A 25,349-nucleotide genomic window follows, 5' to 3' on the forward strand; every position below is an offset into this window, starting at 1 on the left:
TTTCTTGTAGAGGACGACGAGATCTACAATTTCTGTATAAAAAGTTTTCGGTAGCGTCAACAGTTAACGAGTAATTTGCAAAAAACTGTTTTTTCGTTTTTCGTCAATAACTCGTTAAATATTAATGTTAGCGAAAAATTTTTACATGGAACTTGTAGATCTCGTCGTCCTCTACAAGAAATGTTGTATACAATTTTCCCGTAGATTCAACGGTTTAGGAGTAATTAAAGAAAAATGAAATTTTTTGCCATAAGTTCGCCGTTTCGACGCTGGGATGGTCGGATTTTGTCAACATCAATAAAATGCCAAATAATCATACGTAACTCGTTAAATATCGAAGTCAGAAGGAAAACAACTTTTATTTGAAGCATTTTTCGCAATTTTGAAAAAAACAAATTTTCGTCAGCGTCAATACTTAATTGGATATTTCCTTCTATACTTTTTAGCACGTAGCTATTTATTATTAGCATTATTCTTCCGACGTCTGATTTCTTTTTAATTATAGGAAATGGGTTTTTCTAAGGTACATAAACTTTTGGGATTGACTGTATAGCCAATACATCCTTAAACAATTGTACTGCATCATATATTCACGAATCATTCTCTGTCGTTGTAAATTCTTAATGTTAACGAAACGGAAATAATTGTCATACCTACTTGCCATCGATGTATTAATGAGTGCAAAATCAATTCGACTCCGATAAAAGTCGGTGGAATGTAATTACGTAGTTCTAATTGTAATTTTAATGATTAGCACAATTATTAGTCGGTTCAACGTCGTCGATTGGATCGATTTTGAAAGAAATATTCTAAGATATGTATGTAAAGCATAGTATATTTTTAGATTGTATTTTAAAATGCATATTTGTCGCTGGCATCTGCCGATTACACGTGCTGATTAAACGTTCAAGACGCCTAGAGTAATTGTAATGAAATAAATTGGTGAATTCATGTCTCAGTACGATCTTCAAACAATTGTTCATTACATTTCGACCAGATGTTCCTGCAAATCCGTGGCAATGCTCGAATTTAATCGTATTTTATTATTTTGATTGGCACAGAGCAGGCCCAAAAATTCCCAAAGGTCATGTCAGACTGTTCTGGGGCTTGGATAACGGAAAGGATTATACCGGAGTGGCGGTAGTAGGTCTCGGGAAGAAGGATCCTGGTATAAACGAGCTCGAAGAGATACACGAGGGAAAAGAGAACATACGTATCGCTGCAGCAGGTGATGAGAAATTCGTGCGTCGAGATTACTCGCGTAAATCTTATCTCTTGATAACGCGTAACTCCGGATTCTTTCATTTCCAGTGGGCTGTCGCGCGCTCGACGCAGCTGAGATAAAAGACATACATGTAGAAAATTTCGAAGACGCGGAAGCCGCGGCGGAAGGCGCTTTGTTGTCGACTTGGTACTATCAGGGATTGAAAAGCGCCGACAAACGGAAAGCGTTTCCGAAAGTTTCTCTATACGGTCAGGAAGGAGAGTGAGTATCACACTTGTCTTCGCGTGCTTCTCAGGCGTAACGATAACGAAAAATTGATGGTGTTCAAGGGAAGAATGGCGTGCGGGGAGTATCAAAGCTCAAGCCCAAAATTGGGCGCGTCATTTATCGGATTCACCCGCGAACTTAATGACGCCTACCGTATTTTCTTCGGAGGTGGAATCGGCCCTCACGAAACTAGGAGTCACTGTACACGTACATGACAAAGAGTGGGCACAACAGAAGAAGATGGGTTCCTTTCTCAGTGTGTCTAACGGTAGTAGTGAACCACCCAAGTTCCTCGAGATTCATTATAAAGGTGCTGGCGATGATTCGCAACCGATCGTGTTCGTCGGAAAAGGTGTTACCTTTGATGCTGGCGGTATCAGCCTTAAGGTAAAGCAACCGAGAACTTGAGCAAAGAGACGATTGGAAACTTGTCCTGGTGCTAACGTCGATTACATCGATTTCAGCCACCGACCGATATGGACGAGATGCGTGCCGATATGACGGGAGCGGCGTGTGTAGTAGCTGCTATCAAAGCGGCTGCCGAACTGAAATTGAAAGTTAACATTATCGGTTTGACGCCGTTGACGGAGAATTTGCCATCCGGGTGCGCGACGAAGCCGGGGGATATGGTGGTAGCGATGAACGGCAAAAGTATCATTGTAGATAATACCGACGCGGAGGGTAGACTTATTCTCGCCGACGCTCTTTGCTACGCTCAGGAATTTAATCCAAGGTAACCCGCGTCAATCCCGATGTCGATCGAGGACAGATGAGAATCGTTCGTTTCATTGCTTGTACGCAGCTTTATCTTGGACCTTGCAACACTGACGGGGGCTATGAGAATCTGCTTAGGATCCGCAGGAACCGGAGTTTTCACGAATTGCGCTAGCCTGTACGAGAAACTGCGAAATGCCGGCACCATCACCGGCGATAGAATGTGGAGATTTCCGCTCTGGCAGCATTTCACGGACGAGATGACGAGTAAGACACAGACACGTACTCGCGTTACCATGTCGTTGTCAACATCGGGCAAAGACGTTCAACGGTTCGCTATTATATTTTTGCAGAGAAAGTCAAATCGGCCGATATAAGAAACGTTGCGAGAACCAAAGGTGGTGGTGCGTGCACCGCGGCTGCTTTCCTGCGCGAGTTCGTTGCCAAGGACACACCGTGGATGCATTTGGATATCGCGGGAGTAATGGGTCCCTCTGACAAGTTACCGTACGTGCCAGCTGGAATGGCCGGTCGACCGACCCGTACGCTGATCCAGTTCTTACAGGCACTGTCTTAAAATTTCACAACTATTTTTCTCAATTTCCCCTATCTGTCTATATATGTATATATATATATGCATATACATATACATATGTGCATTATGCATATAGGTGTTGTGAACACACTGTATGTATATGTGTACGTCTATTAATCATGCATTTGCCCACCTCCTTTTTTACATTCTGATGTAAATGCAGTAGAGTCGAGTAGAACAAATGGGACAAGTCCAAGTTCGAATCCGATCCCTAACAGCATTCTATACAGTTTTGTAAGCATTTACCAAGGCAATTACCAAATTTAAGCTAACGTTACAATAGTTATCAATGCAAAGTACATACTGATAAATACATGAAACATAATGCAGTTGCGATATGCAGAAATTGTATACAACGTAATTTGTAAAGTTTCAGTCAAGCGACAGGCAGAATATTACTTAATAATTATGTATCGACGGGAGGTGTTTTGAATTTGGGCAATTTATATTTTATTTGTGTCATGTTTGAAATACATCCGATGTTTTACTAATTAATATTGTGTAAAATAATACACCTTTTTTGTAACAGTGCTAATAATTATCGGAACTTATTAGAATAAAATACAACATGTCTTATTATATGCAAGTTCGTGCTTCTTATTCTATATACACGTGAAATTTATGCTAATATCTTAATCGTTACGCTCTCGTTACGTATGTACAGTCCTTGCCGCTTATCCCCTTGAACAGAACAGGGTGTTGTATTTCCTTTACGTTTTTGCATTCGTCTTCAATGTAAACACAATTTGGAAAACGAATAGAAAATACTCGTCTCAGGGAGAAAAGAACGCTACTTTTAATAATAGACGATTTAACAGAAACCTTGTGTAACTCAGTTAATCGATGTACAAGCGTCGTGCACGTTCTTTTAATTGTACACGAGCACATCAGAAAACGATTTCTATCTTGATGAATCAACTCGGTCATCTTGCACCAACCCTGGAAAACAAAACCCAGCGACCGGGGAATACCGTTCCGCGGTCGTGATGACTTTCCAAGTTCTAGGGACGATATTTTACACCTTTAAACAAACGTAATTTGTTGTTCATGTACAAGGCGGTGGTGGCTGCTGCTGTGGAGAGGGAAGGGGCGCTGCCGCAGCGACTGCGGCAGCAGCAGCATACGACGACGGGTCCGAAGCATCGAGAAGCGGTGGCGGCGGAGGCAAATTTCCGCTTCCGCCTCGTCCTCTTCCTCGGCCTTTTCCTCGACCCCGACCCCGGCCCCTCCCCCTTCCGCGTCAACTCCGCCTCTCGGGCATCCCTATATTGCTCGTTGTCTTTTCCAGGAAAGCGAGCGGACCCTGGAGCGCGCTACTTCCAACACCTGCAACAGGGAATCCCGCACGTGCACCAGCTACTCCTACCCCTCCTTGAGTCATGAACATTCCCTGTTGTGCAACTGATACACCGACACCTTGAAGTCCCGAAGTAGGAGGAGCACCGGATCCTTGCTGCACCTGCAATACCACATCAAACGTTCCATCATGAGTATCCTTGGTCCACTGTGTTACGTGCAATCTTTTCCTGTGTTTCAACTTAATAAATTGTCTAGTAGAAAACGATGCTGAATGGAAATGAAATGTTGAGAGAGAGAGAGAGAGAGAATGTGTGTGAGTAAATGTGAGCATCGAAAAGAATACTAAATTAAGAGAACTTTAGAAATAATCTCCATGTATACGTAATACATTCGGAATAGATTTTTAAACAACAAGACATTGTTTCAATCGTAATGATACACGTGTGTTCAGGGACGAAGGGAAATGAAAGAAAGCATGTCCTTCTTTGCCATTAATAGAAATTTATTGCACGAGCATCTGGGCACTTGCACGTAAGAACGACACGAGTGAAATTGTGTCCCCCTGTATTCTCTCTCGCGAAGGGCTTTTTAAAACGATGGCAGGGAGTAAAGCTTTTGATACGCGATAATTGTGCAGCTGTTACCGTGAGTCAACGTCTCTCTAGATGAACGGAGATATGCATGCATTTGTGGGTGCATGCAGAACGTATTCGTAACGAGTAAAACGGTTCGCGCGAGGATTAAATAATTTGAAAAAATATGTGAACGTACGTGTATACTTAAAATATCGCTATTAACTCCTAATTGGAGGTAGTGGGGATTGTTAGGTTCACTATTGATGTCAAGCAAACGAGATATGCTTCTTTTCTTTTTTTATTATTGCCGTTATCAGATTTATTATATCAATTTTTGGCTAAACATTTGTACACATTTAAATAGCAATCATTTTGGCACCGTTTTACAACATATTCGTGTAAGTAAATAACATCTATCCGATACTTTGCCTTTTTCGTAAATGAAATTTTATGCTCTCGTCGTAATACCATATATCGCAGCTACTAGTAAAAGCACTTGAACTTTTTTCTCTTCTTACACGTTACATTTTTGTCGATAGGAATTATATAAGGCACTGATTATATGCAACACTAATACAAGTTGCCTTTTGTGCAATAGGACTGAATAATCTGATATCCTGAACACCTATTACGTAAAAAAAATCGAGCAAAAATAGTTTCCAAGACTTTGATGAGGATTCGGATCACAAAAAAATTACTTAATTCTTACTTAGCCTATTTATATACATGTCTTCCATTCACACTCGCATGCATACACACAGATACGTATGTACAATCACTCGATATTGATGCTTGTTTCAAAGTGTGACAAATACAGAAACTCGGTAAATAATATAGAAATCTAGTAGTAATAATAAATAAAGCATATCGTCAAGTGAGAACATTATATCGAATATAATATTTTAATATGGTGCAATGATACTTTGCGTCAAGAGCTTCGATAGTTCATACAATTCTCGGCAAGTTTCAACGAACCGAGACAAATATTTAAAGGATGTTGTCTCAATATGTAACTTCTAACTACAACTGCCACAGCAAAATGATTCCTATGCAAGTATTACAATTTCCACTGTTATGCACAGTTTTCTTTTCAAATTTTACGTGTTGTTTTGAGGGGGAAGCTTTCACGATAGTAATTTTAAACAGCTGCCTGAATGCAGAAGTTTCAGTTTTTTTTGCTGGTAACGGTATTACTTAAATACCTGTTGCTGGTGAAGTTGTTGCTGTTGCATTTGATGTTGCTGTAGATGTTGCAACTGTTGTTGTTGCTGGAGCTGCTGCTGATGCTGCAGCATTTGTTGCTGCTGTTGCATGGCTGCATTTCCACCTCCGTTTCCTGCCTGTTGGCTTTGCCCACTCTGTGCACCGTTCGGTAAGCCTAGAAGACTTTTCAGTCATCAAGAGCACTACGTTAAAGTATATGGTGTTTCTTTATTCAAGATCCTTACCGTTAGGAACTGGACCTTGTGCCGGAGACTTTGCCCACCCTTGCAGATCTGCCAACAGATTCTGCCATACCGTGATCTTGTCGTAATGTCTCTTTATCAAATCTTCTTTGCGAGCTAATTCTACCCTGAGGTCATTTATGTCCTCTTTCACAACTAGCTCCGGTTTCAGTGCAGATAACAAGAATCTTTTCTGCAGGAAAAAAGCTTCCATTTGTTTAGCCAGATCTATGAACCTTAGAGTAACTTGATCAACTTCGCTTCTTGCTTCCTCCTTGTCCACGGTCAAACCGCCGGACACACCGATCCCATTGCTTCCTAATCCTTCGTCTTTCGTTATCAATATACTCAAACATTGCTGAAACAATCGATTTACATAAGGACAAATACTCGTAAAGACCAAAGCGTAGTAATGAAAAATTACACTAGCTGAAATTTGCACTCTACCTGAAACGCTTCTTCAAATTCATCGATCAGGTTACCGTTGCCATTAGTGGGTGTCGCCATTATATGTATACCCCTGGTGCTTCATATACGCATAAATATGTGGTTAACAATGGTTAATCCAATTCCAAGGTGTCGGATCCGTTGTTCATTATCAACGTTTGGAACAGAACTTGCAAGTCCGTAACGAGCACACACGTGTGTCAAACAAAAGGCGGCGCGATAAAACTTTACAACTAAACGGAACGTTGAACACGATTGTCAACAAATACATCAGGCACAGTTCTCGATGTTCTCTTGTTCCAAGTCACAACAGCGTGTTAGAAAACGATCAAAGAATCTTCGATTATCTTCGATCGTCTACTAAATTTCTTCCGTCGCATTTCACCTTCACGCACTTGCTTGTACCTCAGTATATAATATATATAGCTGCGTACATAGTACGTGGTGACGTTAGCCACGTTTCGATCGATGTCAGCTATCTAAAACGATTCCCGATGCACTTCACACGTGCACAGTACAAATGCAAAAGTTTAAGTTTCGCGTCGTCTATTTCTCATCTCGTTTGCAGGTAAACTCGCGAAGATAAAGAAGATATTTATACGTCGTGTGTAAACTGTTTCATTTTTATTTCTACTTCCAGTAAATTGAAACGTGTATAGTCGTATAGTCAAACATAAAATTTTGTTACCTTGAACGATTATAAAATTGCATTATACATGTGTACGAGCATGATACTGATATGTACGTTACGTGATAATTATATTAAGTAAGATATTTGGTATTTACAGTTATAAAAACGTGAATGCATATATTTCATCGTCGACACTCGTTGGCCACGTTGTACGTACTGTTTGGAGTTTCATGGCCTTATCAATGAAAATATTGTCGATCGTTTTAAGCCGAGCAGTGAGCCGCGCGTTTCTCACCGTTCAATCGAACTGTATAAGATCAGGAACATCGGGTTCCGGGGGCGGTCTTGCCCACGGGTCCTCCAATTCCCACAAATCTTGGGGCAAATGCGCTCTCTCCGGCGGCGGCCCTCCGCAATGACCGCAGGGAGTCGGATATCTTTGAACATCGAAGAATCTCCCTAATTCGTCAGGATCGAACGGTGGATATTCGTAGGCCGGATCCGGATCTACTTCTTCGAATATCGGTACGTTCGCCGCGTCTGTTTCCGCTTGTATTCTCGCGAATTCCTCCTCCAATCTTCTATGCGCGTCCCTCGCTCGCATCTCTTCTCGTATCCTTCTCAAGTGCTCCATAGCTGCAACAACGTCCGGGTGATCGAAACCGTACGCGGGTTCTTCTATCACCGGGACTCTGTTTGGGAGCATCAGTTTCAGTAATAAAGCGCGATTATTATTTTTAACTGTATAGTATCTGAAACTTTACCGTCTCACATAAGCCGGTGGAGACTCGGGAACGACCGGAGTCGTTGGACGCAAAGGACTGATGGGAAGTGGTTCGACGATCTCGGGCTGTTCGTCCTCCAGGTGAATAGCGTTACCGCCGACGTTCGCCACCGCGATCACAAATTCTCTTCTGGCATTCTGCAAGTCTGTTAATCTATTGTTCACCGCTGCAGACTCCACGGCATCTTGTTCGTCCAGCGATTGGCTGAAGGAAATTCATGTTCCTTTCTTTCTCTTATCTAGATTCCGACGAGATGCGGTATTGTAAAATTACTTGATCACTTGAATCGACTGGTTCGCCATATCCATTCCTATTCTCCCTTCGGCTGGACTCGTTTCCGCTGGCGGTGTTATGTTAACGATGGTCGGACGATCGCTCACCAGTCCAGAAGGTATTACGATATTTTCGATAGGACCGGTGCCCACTGGTTCGGCTTGAACCACGTCAGCGTTCATCATCCTAGCTAACTCGGCGGTTCTTCTAGGTACGGGCATTCTCGGAGTCGTGGCTCTTGGTACTTGACTCGGTCCTGGTGATGGACCCCGACTCGTTGCAGGAGTTCTGCGTACTCTGGGCACCGATCTCTCCCTGCCCGCTCTGGTCACCAACAATTGTTTAAATAGTAACGAACATCTCTTCGCGATCTTTCAAATACTGCCGTGCGCAAGACAATGAAGAAAGATAAAGAAATTCGGGAGTTCGTGCAACGGTCTCGTCTCGATCAAATGTTAACTATCGTCACGACCTGGCATCACCTCCTATCGGCGCGGGCGTTCGTTTAGGTACCCGAGTGTGAAGAGTCGCTTCTGCTTTCCGTTCGAGTTCCTGCTTAAACTTTTCGGAATGTTTCAGTTTAGCTATCATCGCTTTGGTCAATCCCGGCCTGGTGAAGTCCACTTTCTTTGGTTCCGGCCTGGCCGGCCTTCTGGGCCGTGATCTGAACGGCTCTGGCTCATGTCTCGCCAATGCCTGCTCTCTTCGGTCATGTTCCCTCAATGCCGCTTGCGTTCTCGCCCGACGGAGCTGTTCGGTTTTCGTCAAACCGGGACAAGCGGGTGGTGGCATCTCTGTTTTTATAAATTAGCGACGGTACACCATTAAAATGTTTCTATTATTCCACGTATACGCTTCTGGTGATCCCCTCTTCCGTTCAGGATATACATACCGATAGACGCTTATAACCTGCTGCTCAACGATTTATTCCCTATCGATGAATGCTGATATCTTGCCGATTTTTATACACGCTCAATTTGCCTGGTTTTCATAATGGATTTGTTTTCCAATTACATGTCAAGTGTCGATGGATTTAAACATTTATTGTTAATCGTGAAAATTGTTACTATTCAATTTTAAATCGAAACGTCACGTAATTTGGCAGGTAGGTAGGTAGTATAAAAATTCGTAACGAGAACCGCGTTTGTTTTTTCGACCCATACATATACTTGTTGGCCGGAAAAAAGCGAACGATTTGCATTTTGCATATGAAAATGTGATACCTGTGATACGCACGGTAAACGTGACAGGATCAGGGCGATGGAAATGATAAATATAATGATAAGAACGATAAAACCCTCGATCTGATTCACTGAACGTTTGATTTCGAAACGAACGCGATCTATCGTTATCGCGTGTCTCGTTATCCTCGACGTTTCCGTCGATATCCTCGATCCTCGACCGCGACGTTAGTGAATCGATGTGCAGTCGATATGCTAAAGACGTAAGTTCGCATCAACTGAGATCTTTGTCCAAGTTACGTCTTTATTTCTTTAACGATGCCAACTAGGGCGGAACGCCCGAATTTCGTACCGTTTCAGGATACTCAGTACAGTTGGACAGACGATTTGCCAGTATGTAAGCAATCCGGTAGGTAGTTACTTGGCTGACGTAACCTACGACCGATCGGTTTAATATCTCTGCATGTTCGAAACCCGCCGTCAGGAGTAGGATTTTCTACGAATCAGATATATCGCGAGGATGGATGCAGGCAAGAGGAGCATTCGTTCGAGGATCGTAGCTTCCACTGCCGCTACGACGACTCGACGTTTCTCTACGGAGTGTTCGATGGCCACGAAGGCACGAAAGTTGCAAACTTCGCCATGCAACGGATGGCCGCAGAAATTCTACTTGGCCAGCTGAATGGCAAATCAACAGACGAAGAAGTGAAAGAAGTTCTTCGGTAGCAAACAATGTTTCGCGTTCAACTTTTTCTCGTGTTAACTGCGATTCGCTACTCGCTGTTGTTTTCATTGTCGCAGACAGGCGTTCATAGCTGTGGAAAGGGGATACTTGGATTCCATCGGAGATCTCTTAGCCGAGAGAGCCAGCTTGCAGTTCGATATACCCGACGGATTAAATTCATATGAAACTTACCAAAAGTTCCCGCACTTGGTTCGTGACAATAATTAAATCGTATGCTCAGACTTTCGATACCGTCAGACGGTTTACAATGTCGGTTTTCATATAGGTGGACAAATTAAACGCGCTGAACTGTGAACTCTCCACGGGGAGTAGCGCGGTGGTTGCACTTATTTTTCGCGGACGATTGTACGTCGCCAACGTCGGCGACAGCAGGGCTTTATTATGCAAAACAGATTCGAATCAGGTGTTGAGAGTAGTGCAGTTGAGCGTAGATCACGACCTAAGAAACGAAGATGAACTCTTAAGATTATCTCATTTAGGATTAGATACAGATTCTATAAGGCAAGGTAGTTATAAAGATCGTGTCGGCTTGCGTATGGCATTTAATAATAATTTCTATCGAAGGATCTCGTCTTGGGAACCAAGAGACCACGCGTTGCCTTGGTAATTACCTCGTCAAAGGTGGTCATCGAGAATTCGAGGAGTTGGCGTCTGCTGCCGCGGAACCCGTTATCGCTGAACCAGAAATACACGGAGGGATAGAGCTTGATGATTCTTGCAAATTTCTGTTACTCATGTCTCGCGGACTTTACAAGTCGTTGGAGGAAGTGACCGGAGCCGAACAAGTTAATATAAAGTTAATCAATTACGCGGTTCAAGAGGTATCGGACGATCATCGCGCTCATTCCACGGCTCCGGGAGATTTCTGTCTCTACGCGATGGATTCTAGTTTCAGGTCCAGTCCACTCTAACGGGAGTCGCCCAGGCCGTTGTAGATAAAGTCGTGAGGATTCATCACGACATTAATATGAGCAATTTGCAAAATACAGTAACCACCGGCAAGCGAGAAGATATAACGTTGCTCGTACGAAATTTTAATTTCCCTTTACCGCACGCGCTCAGGAGTCCGACTACTCAGTCGGTCAGATTCAACCCGATCGTTGAATCGGCTCCGATCACAACGATGCCGGAGAATGATTATTCGAGCACCGGTATCACCGAAGAGACTTCCGATCTGTCGACTACCGAGACCTCGTCAACGTCGGACATGTACCCCATGGGCGCCAGACCGACCGACAGGAATACTAGGATCAAACCCTACGTCAGTTTTTCCGAATATTACGAGAATGTTGAGAAGAGGCGTCGGGAGGGAACGTTACCAGAAGGTATAAACTTTTAAGATGACTACATTGATATTTCATCTTGAATTCACGAAACAGAGAAGGTGCATCTCCGCGCGCGTGTGTGTGTATATATATATACGAAATATATTACTTTGTATACATGTGTTTCGAATTGCAATTAGAAATATATGTATAAATTTATTCAAAGTGGATATAACAAGTGAATATAAAAAAGATATTTCTTTAAAAAAGACGATCAAGATTCGACACGAGAATTTTGTCACGGTGACTAAAGATAAGAGCTAAACGTTGCGATAATGAGACACTTCTTTCGACGGGTCAGCAGAGTTTCCAATAATGACGTATGCGACGAGTCGTGCGTGTTACAAATACTTGGTCGGGTTACTCTTAAGTCTTTCGAACGCAGCCTTCTCGAGACATTCCCTATGATCGGGATGGGCAATCTGAATCAACGCGTTCGCTCTTTGACGTAACGTTTTCCCGAAGAGACATGCTATTCCGTGCTCGGTGACGATGTAATGCGCGTGGGCCCTGGTCACAACGATTCCACCACCTATGAAACAGATCAGATTTTCATTCTCTCTTCCGATTCGCTTCGATTTTTCCTATGAATGAATGATTTCGTACCAAGCTTGATTACGGGCTGTATCTTGCTCTCTCCTTTGCTGGTCACCGAGGGAAACGCGATTATAGCTCTTCCTCGGCCATCCTGACCCATCGCCGCGCCTCGAGTAAAGTCCAGTTGACCACCGAACCCAGAATACATCTTACAGCCTAAACTGTCTGAACATATTTGGCCGGTGATGTCCATTTCTATGCAGGAATTGATGGCAGTCATCTTCGGCTGTTGGGATATCACTCGGGGGTCGTTCACGTAGTTGATCGCAAGCATTTCTACACGAGCAAACGAACGTGTATTCATCGCGTCATTGAATCCTCTTCGGAAACCAAGTTATGCGAGTACACACCTACGAATGGATTGTTATGCAAGAAATCATAGACTCTTTTGGTACCGATCGCCAGGGAAGTGACCATCCGTCCCCTGTGCTTTATCTTCATTCTGTTTGAGATATTGCCTCGCTCAGCGAGATCCACCATCGTGTCGCCGAGTATTTCTGTATGAATCCCCAGATCCTTGTGATTGCCAAGGGAACAGAGAACGGCATCCGGTATATTGCCGATGCCGAGTTGCAAGGTCGCCCCGTCGTCCACGAGTCTTTGTGCGATGAGTTTGCCGATTTCTTGTTCGATCTCGTTCGGGGGAGTACTGGCTACACACGGCAAGGGGCAGTCGTATTTCACCGCCCAGTCGATGTGGCTGGAATGGATAACAGTGTCCCCGAACGACCTCGGCATGTGTTCGTTGACTTGAGCTGAGAAAACGAGAGTACTTATGATTGTCCGAAAGTTCGATCACTGAGCGAAGTGGAAACGTTTACTAACCGATGATCACTTTGGCCGAACTGACTGCGGCGCGCGTACAGTCTACGCTTACGCCCAAGGAACAGAAGCCGCGAGCATCAGGTACGCTGACGTGGATCAGCGCGACGTCCGGGACGATCCTCTTCTCGTAGAACAGCTTCGGCACTTCGTGCAGGAATATCGGGATGTAATCCGCTCTGCCATCGTTCACGGCCTCTCTCAGATTCGAGCCGATGTAGAAGCTCACCGATCTAAAGTGTTCTGGGAAGAAGGACAGATCGTGATTCTCATTGAAACAAGGATCGCGATGTCTTGACTTAAGATCATAGAATACTGTACTCTCAAATTCAGGACTGGCAAACGGCGCATCTCCTTCGAGGCCCATGTGGATCAATCGCACCCCGCGGAGGTTGTTGCAGACTCCGTGTTCGGTCATAGCGCGTATCAGCTCGTTCGGCGTCGCTGCACCTCCTTGTATGAATACCAGGTGCTCTGCGAGAATACAAATTTCGAATTGTACTTTTCCCGTAAACGCTATGCGTACGCCTTTGATCCGAGAGCGTCGTCCTCGGTACCTGAGTTGATAATTTTCACCGCGTCCTCTACGCAGACCCATCTCGGACATCGTTTCAGGGGTTGCAACGGTTCACGTAGGAATCGGACACCGCATGCATTGAACCTCTTGGCTGCTCCAATTTTGCCAAATGTGGACTCGAAATTTCGGCGTAATTTCAGGCCATACATTTTTATACGAATAAAATAATATACAACGCGTTAAAGAAAAAGAATTACAATAAATCAGTAGTTTTGCTAGAGTTTAGTCGGTTATATATGGTATGTACGTCGGAATTTAGATGACACATAATCAAAACAATTTTCTTTGATTTTAAATGTCAGTTTATGTCAAGTCACATTAGATCCGTTGCCATCTCCACGAATAGTATTTGAACGTCGGGTTTGCCGGTATTCGATTTTTCGATTTTCTCGATATATATGTATTTTCACATTGCGTCCCCTACAATAGACAATGAAATAAACGTACTCCGAAATGCATATGGCATTTGAAATTTAATTGTTTATGAGCTTGAGTGTAATCTCAATCGCCTGTTACAATAATTGCATTGTACAGAGGAACGATCTTCATTAATTTCATATAAAAAGTATTCGTTACTATTACAGTTATAACATTATCTCATTATTATTATTATTATTATTATTATTATTATTACTATTATACATCGTTTCGGTTGTTATGTCAATTGCGATTTTGGTCGCGTATTTCTAAATACTCGATAAATTAAAATAAAAGCTTTATCTTTATTCTTACAAGTTTCCGAGAACGATTAATTCTCGTTTGAAATGAAAATCTTTGCTTGCATCATTTCGAATGCAGTCTGCTACAGTGACGTAGCCAGACGTCTATTTTTAGTACACATTTTCCGAAGTCCGCGTTGTCATTTTATTAACATGGAGACAATTACAATTTATACAAGATTGGGAATTAGTTTTGTGACAGTCGTTCTCGATACGTGCAGGTTTTCGCGCGCAAAGAGAAACAGCCATCACGAAATGCTATTTGAAAAGAATTCGTCGAGTATCGTACGCTGGGAAAATGCTTATGGCGCCGGCATCACTTTCAAGCGTTCAAAGGCGGCTTTCTCTAACTTCTCTCTGTGATCTGGATGGGCAATCTGAATCAATTCGTACGCTCGTTGCTGTAGACTTTTACTGAACAGACTGGCAATACCGTACTCAGTGACGACGTATCGGACAACCGCTCTGTTTGTCACGACACCGGCACCTAGAAACAGGTAAAAATGCGAAATTAAAACGCTGATCGAACGAAAAGCGGAAGAGGTCCTAGCAAACAAGATCACATGCCTAATTTTAAGACCGGTTGAATTTTACTCTCGCCCTTCGAAGTACTGGATTGCAAAGCGATGATAGGCTTCCCTAGATGATCGTCACTGATCGCTGCACCGGTTATAAAGTCTAATTGTCCTCCGAATCCAGAGTACATCCTAGTTCCGATACTGTCGGCGCAGATTTGACCGGTGATATCGACTTCTATACACGAATTAATGGCAGTCATATTAGGCTGTTGAGACACTATTTTCGGATGATTCACATAGTCGACCGCCAACATCTCTGGAAAAAAAGACATCGGGAAGACAAGGTAAGACGATTCCAGTTCAATGGGAAGGAAGAAGTGCGCATACTGCTGCCGCGGATCTTACCTATGAACGGATTGTTGTGCATAAAGTCGTACAGTTTCTGTGAGCCGACGCAGAACGAGCCGACGATTCTGCCTTTATGCATGGATTTACAATTGTTTGTGACGCATCCCTTGTTAACCAGTTCCACCACACCGTCGCTGAACATTTCGCTGTGGATCCCAAGGTTCTTGTGATTTCCAAGGAGCGACAGTACCGCGTCCGGTATACTTCCGATACCCATTTGGAGCGTGGCTCCGTCCACCACTAGATTCTCCGCGATGTATTTCCCGATCTGTTGCTCCTCTTTCGATGGGGCTTTGACAGGGTGTTCCGGAAGCGGTGCATGGTGTTCCACAGCAAAATCCAAATGACTAACGTGAATGAGAGCATCGCCGAACGTCCTTGGCATGTGCTTGTTCACCAATGCTGTGAACATTTGCGAAGAGGGATTGAACCAGAGAACGATTTCGTAGTTCGGATGTGATCGCGACTTAGAAGATTCGAAAATTTACCTACGATATATTTACAGTGGCTCACGGCGGATCGCACGCAATCCACGCTAGTGCCGAGCGAGCAGTAGCCGTGCTTGTCCGGCGGGCTGACGTGAACAAGCGCGATGTCTGGTTTTACGTATCCTTCCTTAAATATTCTCGGGATCTCGTGCAAGAAGATTGGAACGCAGTCGGCGTGTCCGGCGTTCACGGCCGCCCTCACGTTGCCCCCGATGAACAGACTCATGGATCTGAAGTGTTCTACGGACCATCGTAATTATATAATTGTTCAAGGTCGAACGGCAAGTGAGTTGTGGTCTTTGATAAAAACAGCTGACATATATCGTGTATTGATGTCAACAACTAATTTTCATGCATCCCACCGACGTACTTGCATTCTCTGGCTTGGCGAACGGAGCCGGACCCTCGAGGTGCATGTGGTACAACCGAACGTTTCTCACATCGGATCGAACCCCGTAGTCAGTCATCGCCCTTAATAATTCCGTCGGCGTTGCCGCCGCACCCTGAACAAACACGATTTGATCTGCAAAACAAAGAAGCAACGTATTTAATTCTTAAACGGGACCCGAATCAATCATCTCAACGGTTTAAAATAGGCAAATAGAATTTGATCCGCGTTTGTTTGTACCCTCGATCGAAACTAATAACGTAGCACATTTTGCGTCCAAGTAAAAATCTTAGACGACGTTCCATGACTGCTAAAGATAAATTCAAGTTGGATAAACAAGCATCTCAAATAACAACGCGAGTTCATGTATATGTATCGACACGCGATGCTTGAATTCCGTCGATGTGACTTTGAACCTCAAGTCCGAAGACCCAAAGTGTGCAACGTCTTAAAAAGCAATGCTACAAAGTTATTATTAAACGAACGATCGAAGTAACGATTGATAAGACAACGTTTATGAAACAAGGAACTTCATTAATAATCAACGAATTCAAGTTGATATTATTTATTTCGTTGTACAAAAATAATTGCGATTACATATATCGGTCTGTTCAACGAACTAGATATCGTGAAGAGTCCTGCCGTTTATCTTCTTCGCCAGTGAACGTACGTGATTCACCACTGGGTCGAGGCAATTATATCGAGGTTTAGACAATTTTATAACTTCGAACGATAAGAATCTTCCATCGATTTCTTCACTGGGAAACGATTGCGATTATGTTCGTTGTTTAATCAACGTTTATTGGCGCCAATGGTAGATGTTCATTCAAGATAATCATAGGGATGTAATCTATGCTAATCACACAATTTAATTAAAACTCTCCGTACAAATACTCTACCATCCAAGTTATCAATATGACTAATAAGTTTATTACTTCATTTGTCTTTAATCAAATGACGTAAAATCGGCGAACAAAGAACGTCTTTCTTGGATGCACGACTAAGGCAAATGATCGACCGTTCCATACAATTAACAGGGAAGTACATATTTCCTTTTTACGGTGGACAATCATCAATTCGATAGTATACGTATTATTTTAGATTTCATGGATCAGTTCATTCGATAAATAATAACTAAAGGAATCAAGTCGATGTTACGCAAGACGTTTCGGTTAAAGTTACTGTAACTCCTGCCCTATTCCAGTACATGTACGTCCTAGCTCATCGAATCAATCATCGGTAGTTCGTCTTCATTGAATATGCCGTAGAATGAAATGGATTACGTAACGCGACGCGTATCAGTCTTTTAAAGCAAAATCGTATAAGTAGACTGTAGACGGCCACTTCAACATAAGCAAGCGCGTCTTTACTTTTAATTATATTTGGATTTCAGCGTGTCACGTCGACAATAATTTATGCGCTCTCGTGACCTCCATATCTTTCGCAGAAATTACTTCGCATTCATAAATCCTTAACAAGTTTAAAAAAATATAGAGAATAGTAAGTAAAACGTGTTGGGTCATTCATTAAATATCGTATATCGAGGAGGCGTGAAAGGTACCAAGGCAAGAATTTGGTTCTATTCGACATTTAATTTATATAGAAGCGTGTTGTTCACAGATTCTCTGGAAATTGTCCAAAATTATTTAAAATTAGCATCTAAACAAAATTAATTCACTGTTTCTTCGATGAATTGGTTCAAGGAGAGTCATTGACAGGAATTCAAAGTGGGTAATCGTCCTTTTAGATGGTCGTAAAATATCGTACACACTGAATACAGGTTCGTACATAACGCGTATTTGTTCTGCATACTGTATCAAGGTTAATCTATTGAAAATTAGGCTGCCGTGACACACGTTGCGATCTGGGACCTGGGACAGGGAACTGATTAAAAGGATTAATCTTCGCCGCATGATCGAAACGATCGGAATGAGATATTAAAAGACGGTATGCGTAACATGTTCAGGGAACAAAATAATTACCGGAATCTAGTTCTGCTTTCTCGATGGCTTCGTCGGCGGTTCCTAGCCAGCATGGTTCCTTGTCTGGTATAGGCATTGACGGTTCCTTCACGTATGTGAAATAGGATTTCTTCGTCGATGGTATGCACATACATCGCGACGGAACAGTTGTCACCGATTTAAGAGTTTTAGTTAGATTAACTATTCGTTTAAAGGCCGCCATGCTTCGGGTGTGTACTGTGTTTTTCTGTCAGTGCAGCAAGGGAACACAGTGTCGAGTGGGACGATGATAAAGTACCGATTCGTTAGCAAATTACACGGGCTTACACGGTATCGACGCCAAATATAGAAAACTGTTTAAAGATATGGAATAACACTCGATAAGAATTTAGTCTTTTAAATTCACATATATCCTCGAACCAGTCACCACCGTGTTTCACTGCTGGCTCTCACACTGCCGCTGCCGCTCACTGCCGCACACTGGCCGCACACATACTTGCCTCGCGCTTTCACGCTGCGAAATTATCAGCAGCAGGCGCGTATTTGAAACTGGTAGTATATTTACGTATGTATGAATTGGGCCAAGGATAAGAATTTATGATATTCTCAGTTTTTTAATGAATTCGGAACGAACATCATCTTAAAAAGCATACGCATATCGATTCCCCTCCACCAAACCTGTTTTCAGCCTACTATTCTTCCTCAAACTACCAATGTTATTCTTATCAAAATATGTCGTATTTTCCGTGTTCACTGGATCCAAGATCTACATTTACTTGTCGTACGATAAATCATTGGAAATATCGTCGTTACGTCATTCCTTGAACCGTGCATTCAAACAAACCGCTATCACGAGATGTGGTTAGTTTCGTAAGATTTGAGGAATTTCGATAGTATAGAGATTTGGTTCTTTTTCTGCTTTTATCATACAAATCCTTATTTAGACCGATTTTCTATGATCAATTTCAACTGCAATCGGTAATGTCCGAAAGGATTTTATTGCTAATAAAGATGAAAAGAACCGTGTAGTATAAGCCACGTGATTGCACGTGCCGTTTCGTCTATCTTTGTCGAATACTTGGTTATTATATCTATCGATTTGTTAAAGCAAAATTTACTCGATGCCAAAGTCTTATACCATCAAAGTTCTATGTAGGCAATAGTAAATTCGATCAAGTGTGGTTAGCCAGCTTTGACAAATTATTGCAACGATCGTTGTACTATTTTTCGTAATTTGTATCGGACGTTCCAAGCCATCCCCACCGTCGACATGTTAGTCTGTCTCTTTTCATCCACCAGCACCAACACCAACAGCGGTTTCAGTAATAGTCAGTCATCTGCTGTTTGGCCGACGTAACGGATCAGGGAAATCACTCAAGAAAAATGTATTCGAAAAGCATGGGAGAACGTCAAGCCACCAGGGAACAAGTCCTGGCTGTCACGAGGGATTTCATTTCGCAGCCTCGGCTCAGTAAGTGGTAATTTTGTTTCACTACAAACCCAAGAAGCAGACGTTTCGAAAAGCACCAAGTACTTGGCGCAAACTGGGCGTAGCAGCGATCGATCTGTGACCAGTCAGCTGATGTCGAATGCGTTCGCTCTTTAATCGTTCCTAGTGAACAGTAAAAGGACAGACGATTCGAATAGACGCAGACACTTTGAATTATTCTGTACGTGATCCGAATAGATCGATCGACGATCGGAATAAATCTCCGAGAGTCGTACACGAACCGATGCTTGTCCGTCATGTGACTATACGAAAAGGGAGGCGCACAATAAACATGTATTTTACCTTTGCAGCGTACAAAACTGTCTCGGGTGTAAATGGACCGCTGGTAATATTGGACGAAGTGAAATTTCCCAAGTATGCAGAGATCGTTCAATTGAAACTTGCGGATGGTTCTCTGAGATCCGGTCAAGTGTTGGAAGTATCTGGTTCGAAGGCCGTCGTCCAGGTGTTCGAAGGCACCTCTGGCATCGATGCGAAACACACCCACTGTGAGTTCACCGGCGATATTCTTCGGACCCCGGTGTCCGAGGATATGTTGGGCCGTGTGTTCAACGGATCTGGAAAGCCGATCGACAAAGGTCCTCCTATCCTTGCCGAGGATTACTTGGACATCGACGGCCAACCGATCAATCCGTGGTCCCGTATCTATCCCGAGGAGATGATACAAACCGGTATCTCAGCCATCGACGTAATGAATTCCATTGCTCGTGGCCAGAAGATTCCGATTTTCTCAGCTGCTGGTTTACCACATAACGAGGTACATGTATAAGTCTTTAACGAGGAATGATTAAATGTCGAATCGATTCGTTACCACATCGATGTATCCGTAGATCGCCGCTCAAATTTGTCGTCAAGCTGGCCTCGTGAAATTGCCTGGCAAATCGGTTTTGGACTCGCACGAGGACAACTTTGCTATCGTGTTCGCCGCTATGGGTGTCAACATGGAAACCGCTCGTTTCTTCAAGCAGGATTTCGAGGAGAACGGTTCGATGGAGAACGTGTGCCTCTTCTTGAATTTGGCCAACGATCCTACCATCGAAAGAATTATCACTCCGCGTCTCGCTCTCACGGCAGCCGAGTTCTTGGCTTATCAGTGCGAGAAACACGTGTTGGTCATCCTCACCGACATGTCCTCTTACGCCGAGGCTCTTCGAGAGGTTTCGGCCGCTCGCGAGGAAGTACCGGGACGACGTGGTTTCCCTGGTTACATGTACACCGATTTAGCCACCATTTACGAACGAGCCGGTCGAGTGGAAGGCCGCAACGGTTCCATTACTCAGATTCCCATCTTGACCATGCCCAACGATGATATCACTCACCCGATTCCCGATTTAACCGGCTACATTACCGAGGGACAGATCTACGTTGACCGTCAACTTCATAACAGGCAGATTTATCCGCCTATCAACGTGCTCCCTTCGCTGTCTCGTCTCATGAAGTCTGCCATCGGCGAAGGCTTCACGCGAAAGGACCACTCGGACGTGTCCAATCAATTGGTATGTTTCGCGCCTCTCGTCTGTGTCTCTTTTGAACTGATGACGAGATTAATTTGACGATTGTTTCAGTACGCTTGTTACGCCATTGGAAAGGATGTACAAGCTATGAAAGCTGTCGTCGGTGAGGAAGCCTTGACGCCGGACGATTTGCTTTACTTGGAATTCCTGTCCAAGTTCGAGAAGAACTTCATTTCGCAAGGAAGCTATGAGAATCGTACGGTCTTTGAATCTTTAGATATTGGTTGGCAGCTGTTACGTATCTTCCCGAAGGAGATGTTGAAACGAATTCCAGCCAGCACTCTGGCCGAGTTCTATCCGAGAGATTCGCGTCATTAATTTTCCTTATTCTAGCCTTTGAACTGATTTTCCTACCTAAAAGAATTAATGGTAAAAATTGTAAATTGAACAAGTAGGAAGACTACGAAGAGGCCTGATCCATTTTGATCCGACCGCAAAATAATAGAATTGTTGATCGAATCTATAATTAACGTGTTTTTGCAACTCGAATGGCTGGACGGAATGGATGATGAGTAGAACTCAGAAATCGTACGTAGGATCGCGAGGATCAGAGTCAGATTGTACGATTTGATGTTGATTCAACTGTAATTGTTTAAACTATAATTTTAATCATAGCAAAGATTTGTGTCTTCACGAGCGTGCACATACAAGAAGTGAACGTGTCAAGTGTAATATATTGTTCAGTATTAACATAGAGAAAGATGCGATTGTATAACTACATTTTTCGGTCCTACATTCCAATATAAAACTTTTATCCGTGAACGGTCGAAGGGAAACAGACAAGGTATTTAACGACCGTGTATATGGTTCGTCCGATCATGACATGTCGCTTTGATATTGTACAAGTTGAGATACACACTCGTTTTAAAGGAATGCATAAAACCTAGTGCACGTATCGAGGTACGTGCGTTCGTTTCACGTTACTGTTATAATTATATTAAAGTGCAAATGCATGAATAAATAATGTACATAAACAGAGAAACGCGTAACTATGAGTCGAAGGTAAAGACAAGCGTCTATGTTCTTCTTTTTATTATTTTACAAGAGAATAGAATGAGCCAAGAAAACATGGTTGTAATAACATCTTATAAACTATATGTGTTCATTCTGTGCAAAACATCATGTTACATATTTTCAGAATCTGTGTAATGTGTACTTAGTTTCTTTTTGTTTTATAAATTCAAAGTATTATATCGTAATCAACAGTCAGGTTTTAGCCGCTAATTGGTGGACTGCTAGTTGAACACGGAGCTCGATGCAAGCGTCCTTTTCTTCAATGATACTACGGATCAGAGTGGTCATCTTTTTCTGGAAAATAGATTAGTAAAAATACGAATACCGATTCAAGTTTATCAGGCGCTCGGTATCTCGGACGCACGATACCTCAAGCAATTGATTTTCTTTGATTAGTTGGATCATAGCTGTCATCTCTGCTTCATTCGGCGAATGTATTCTCTCCTTTGGTTTTATCTTTTCCGGGCCGCGTTCCGATAACAACTCGATTAATCGTTTAATCTCGTGCCTCTCCTGATTTATTCGCGACTTTAATAACGCTTGCATATTTAACAGTTCTTCGTAAATTAAACTCTCTCTCAACTTATCAATAGCATTCTCAGGCTCGGATTCCACAGCTGAAACTAAATCCACGCGATTAACTACATGCGAAACAACTTTACCGATTTTAATTATACCATTCTCATTCGTTTTGGACAAAGCGGTTTCCTGTTCCGCGTTAGACTGGGCTGCGAACGCAGATGTGTCTGCATAATCAACGATGTCCTTGTCAACCGTATGAACATGATTCCGATCGCTCTGCGGAACGTTTGTACTTATTGGTTCTTTATTGTCTTCTGAAACATGCGATTTGTTGGTTTTCTTTAGCATCAAGCTAGACGTTGACGGGGTCTCCAACTTCGCATGTTCCCCATCCTCTTCCTCCGTCCTCGTCTTTTGTACATTTGACTCTGTCACAGTCTCGTCATTTGATTTCACCTCCTCGTCTAAACTCTTTTGCGCAGCACCTTCCATCTTTTGGACAGTTTTATACTTCCTCTGAAAAGACGGACAAAGATCGATGTACGCACGTCCCAACGATTTACATACATATTTCTTGGACAATTGCTAACAACATCAGACCTTCAATTGCGTTATCATACGTTGTACTTCCCACAATTGTTCCTCGCGTGATTTCGTTACGAAACCTGCGTTCATTTGCATATGTATTTGCGATAGCAACGATTCTTGCTTAGCTAATTCAGCCGCTATACTTTCGACGGTATCCGGAAGATTCACGCTTCCGGCTGCGAGCGGCGGCACATATTTCGTTAATTGTACATTAGGGAAAAGGGCTTTACAGTGACACAACAAAGCTAATAGTAGCCTGTGACTCATTTGCAATACAGGGCTTAATGTCATCGAGATACTTTGAGCATTCATTTTAGTCGTCTTTTCCTGGAAAATAGTTTCACATAAGACGAACGTTATCACGGTTTCCTATCCCTTCTTCGACGTACTCGTGCCGTGACGTGATCCAAGTGCAGTATGATCCACGCGAGAAGAACGTTGTTACATTCGGGTAGTTGTTCAGCCAAATGTATCAATTGCGCTTCTCGCTGCGCGACATCCTTCGTGGATGCCGCTTGTTCGAATCTAGATATCATCTCGCTGCTCTCTAGAACGGGCTCTGGCAATTCCCTGTACCCGAAACAATTAAATTTGCAGACTTTTTCTACTTTAGATACATTCGTCCGCTTTTCAACGTAAAATTACGTACAGACCTAAGAAATAATATTAATAAACTGGTAGCTACTGTAGGTTCGAACTCGGACAGATTCACAGGTTCCCGATGATTGTACAGCTTCTTTAAATATTGAACTTTTGATTTCACTCCTGGGACTTTGTACAGACTCTCCACGTTCATTCCATGTTCTTCCACAAAATCAATGCAGTCTCTCACGACCAAGGGTAGCTCCACTCCATCGTGACAACGACTTCGTTCCACGGCCAAATGCAGGCTGACACCAAACACCGGCTGCTCCTCTAGGTGCATCATAAAAAGATAATTTCAACTTCTGCGAAACGTTCGTCGGGGAAAGTCGGAGTCTCACCACCAATGTCTAATCCATCTTCTCCAGCGTGCTTTCCTTTTTTACGGTCCTTTGATTTTTGCTTCGCTTTATCCTTTTCCTTCTCCTTGCGTTTCTCCTTCTCTACATCCTTGTCATCTTTATCCTTCTTCTTTTTCTCTTTCTCCTTCTCTCCATCCTTCTCCTTGCCCTCTTTTTCCCTGGATTTTTCACGTTTCTCTTTCTTCGATGGGAATTTAAAAGCTTTAGTCTTCTTCGACTTTGAAGGACTTCTGCGAGTTCGTTTACACGTTAAATCAATTTGTACATGACGTACAAGCAGATTACACGTTATACATTGTAAAATCTAATCTTTACTTTATGTGCCTATCGTCCTTAAGCTCTCTGTATGTATAGGACAAAAACTTTAATGATAAAGTAAACATTTACTACGGAAATAAGAATCAAGATGATCAGTAATATTAAATCGTAAATATTCGTAATGAGTTTGTTCTCCATTTGAAGACGGTTGCTCTTCAAATTGTAGTTACACGTATACTGAACGAGTCTAATCAATACGATTACTAATTTTAGATCTAGCAGCGAGGGTTAATTAACACCCCAGTGCCAACAATATGTGAAAATTAAAATTACTTTCCACAGGAACTTTATGCTTAGATAGTAATTGGAAGATTCTGAATGAACGCACGTACGAGACTTAAAGCTTTAAGGAGAAGAGACTAACGAAACAGTTGCAAGTGTAGACTGATATTTACGATAACTGGAAATATGACTGTCGTCAGAAAATATTACTTTGTTTCTTGGTCTTCGTCAGGGGAACTTTCACCCTCTAAGGTGGCATATCCTCGATCCTTTCGGTCTTTCTTTTCCTTCCGTTTACCACCGAGGAGATCCTTCTTAGAATGTTTCTCGTGTCCACCATCATCGCTGACTACAAACATGCGTAACGATCAATTAATCGGGATACAAATGCGACGTATCGGTCGATCAGACACACTAGTCGGTGATACGGTGTCACGAGCGTTTGATCGTCTGCATGACACATGTATAACCTGCCCCGTGAAAATGACCGTCGCTCGAGAATCACTGGATAATCCGTTAAACCATGTTACGTACAGTCGCTCTCGTTACTCCTCTTGGCAGACTCCGAGGCGTACAATCCGGGAAATTCTTTCGCTACATCCGGACTCTCAAAATCCATCCTCCGTTGCTAACCAGTGCGCTTCGTGCGCTGATGCGCTTGCTAGCTTCGAG

The 25,349-nt window shown here is 42.9% G+C and overlaps 8 protein-coding genes across 10 annotated transcripts in view; 3 read left to right on the forward strand and 5 right to left on the reverse strand.

Moving 5' to 3' along the window:
- LOC108628788 (E3 ubiquitin-protein ligase COP1) overlaps positions 1-3,296 on the forward strand; it is an 8,296-nt gene extending 5,000 nt beyond the window's left edge. The window contains exons 3-8 of the mRNA XM_018030956.2: positions 1,062-1,228; positions 1,312-1,486; positions 1,555-1,879; positions 1,957-2,225; positions 2,295-2,473; positions 2,560-3,296. Coding sequence (XP_017886445.1) covers positions 1,062-1,228; positions 1,312-1,486; positions 1,555-1,879; positions 1,957-2,225; positions 2,295-2,473; positions 2,560-2,783 — 1,339 coding nt within the window. The 3' untranslated portion in view covers positions 2,784-3,296. The remainder of the gene's footprint in view (positions 1-1,061; positions 1,229-1,311; positions 1,487-1,554; positions 1,880-1,956; positions 2,226-2,294; positions 2,474-2,559) is intronic.
- MED28 (mediator complex subunit 28) lies at positions 3,228-6,983 on the reverse strand. Its single transcript, XM_018030957.2, has 4 exons — positions 6,568-6,983; positions 6,124-6,478; positions 5,878-6,053; positions 3,228-4,260 (listed from the first exon to the last, which is right to left on the reverse strand). The coding sequence occupies exons 1-4, from the start codon at positions 6,625-6,627 to the stop codon at positions 4,042-4,044; spliced, it is 810 nt and encodes a 269-aa protein (XP_017886446.1). The 5' UTR covers positions 6,628-6,983; the 3' UTR covers positions 3,228-4,041.
- Positions 6,984-7,470: 487 nt separating this feature from the next.
- LOC108628697 (uncharacterized) lies at positions 7,471-9,535 on the reverse strand. The gene is made up of 4 exons (XM_026816695.1): positions 8,729-9,535; positions 8,257-8,580; positions 7,963-8,187; positions 7,471-7,890 (listed from the first exon to the last, which is right to left on the reverse strand). The coding sequence occupies exons 1-4, from the start codon at positions 9,046-9,048 to the stop codon at positions 7,497-7,499; spliced, it is 1,263 nt and encodes a 420-aa protein (XP_026672496.1). The 5' UTR covers positions 9,049-9,535; the 3' UTR covers positions 7,471-7,496.
- A 104-nt stretch (positions 9,536-9,639) lies between these two features.
- Positions 9,640-11,667, forward strand: LOC108628793 (TGF-beta-activated kinase 1 and MAP3K7-binding protein 1). 2 transcript variants are annotated; one of them, XM_018030962.2, is made up of 7 exons: positions 9,640-9,700; positions 9,798-9,846; positions 9,922-10,159; positions 10,239-10,371; positions 10,448-10,688; positions 10,747-11,003; positions 11,072-11,667. In XM_018030962.2, the coding sequence occupies exons 1-7, from the start codon at positions 9,677-9,679 to the stop codon at positions 11,519-11,521; spliced, it is 1,392 nt and encodes a 463-aa protein (XP_017886451.1). In that variant the 5' UTR covers positions 9,640-9,676; the 3' UTR covers positions 11,522-11,667. The 2 variants fall into 2 exon arrangements, with proteins under 2 accessions (XP_017886451.1, XP_017886450.1); XM_018030961.2 differs by lacking the exon at positions 9,640-9,700 and having other exon boundaries at positions 9,707-9,846.
- LOC108628790 (4-hydroxybutyrate coenzyme A transferase) lies at positions 11,644-13,860 on the reverse strand. The gene is made up of 6 exons (XM_018030959.2): positions 13,484-13,860; positions 13,248-13,400; positions 12,930-13,169; positions 12,455-12,859; positions 12,114-12,380; positions 11,644-12,039 (listed from the first exon to the last, which is right to left on the reverse strand). Exons 1-6 carry the CDS (start codon positions 13,650-13,652, stop codon positions 11,849-11,851), a joined length of 1,425 nt encoding a protein of 474 aa, XP_017886448.1. The 5' UTR covers positions 13,653-13,860; the 3' UTR covers positions 11,644-11,848.
- A 345-nt stretch (positions 13,861-14,205) lies between these two features.
- LOC108628791 (4-hydroxybutyrate coenzyme A transferase) lies at positions 14,206-18,482 on the reverse strand. The gene is made up of 6 exons (XM_018030960.2): positions 18,007-18,482; positions 16,007-16,159; positions 15,637-15,876; positions 15,146-15,550; positions 14,790-15,056; positions 14,206-14,709 (listed from the first exon to the last, which is right to left on the reverse strand). Exons 1-6 carry the CDS (start codon positions 18,206-18,208, stop codon positions 14,525-14,527), a joined length of 1,452 nt encoding a protein of 483 aa, XP_017886449.1. The 5' UTR covers positions 18,209-18,482; the 3' UTR covers positions 14,206-14,524.
- An 817-nt stretch (positions 18,483-19,299) lies between these two features.
- On the forward strand, positions 19,300-21,991 carry Vha55 (V-type proton ATPase subunit Vha55). The gene is made up of 4 exons (XM_018030983.2): positions 19,300-19,456; positions 19,786-20,252; positions 20,326-20,991; positions 21,061-21,991. The coding sequence occupies exons 1-4, from the start codon at positions 19,369-19,371 to the stop codon at positions 21,325-21,327; spliced, it is 1,488 nt and encodes a 495-aa protein (XP_017886472.1). The 5' UTR covers positions 19,300-19,368; the 3' UTR covers positions 21,328-21,991.
- A 35-nt stretch (positions 21,992-22,026) lies between these two features.
- Rlip (Ral interacting protein) lies at positions 22,027-25,296 on the reverse strand. 2 transcript variants are annotated; one of them, XM_018030981.2, is made up of 9 exons: positions 25,212-25,296; positions 24,888-25,026; positions 24,117-24,367; positions 23,787-24,048; positions 23,523-23,703; positions 23,146-23,460; positions 22,701-23,061; positions 22,393-22,646; positions 22,027-22,317 (listed from the first exon to the last, which is right to left on the reverse strand). In XM_018030981.2, the coding sequence occupies exons 1-9, from the start codon at positions 25,294-25,296 to the stop codon at positions 22,216-22,218; spliced, it is 1,950 nt and encodes a 649-aa protein (XP_017886470.1). In that variant the 3' UTR covers positions 22,027-22,215. The 2 variants fall into 2 exon arrangements, with proteins under 2 accessions (XP_017886470.1, XP_017886471.1); XM_018030982.2 differs by lacking the exons at positions 24,888-25,026; positions 25,212-25,296 and adding an exon at positions 24,453-24,881.
- Positions 25,297-25,349: the final 53 nt, after the last annotated feature.

This window comes from Ceratina calcarata, unplaced genomic scaffold (assembly GCF_001652005.2).
Source record: "Ceratina calcarata isolate Rehan_Ccalc_2016 unplaced genomic scaffold, ASM165200v1 scaffold54, whole genome shotgun sequence".
Classification (NCBI taxonomy): Eukaryota; Metazoa; Arthropoda; class Insecta; order Hymenoptera; family Apidae; genus Ceratina; species Ceratina calcarata.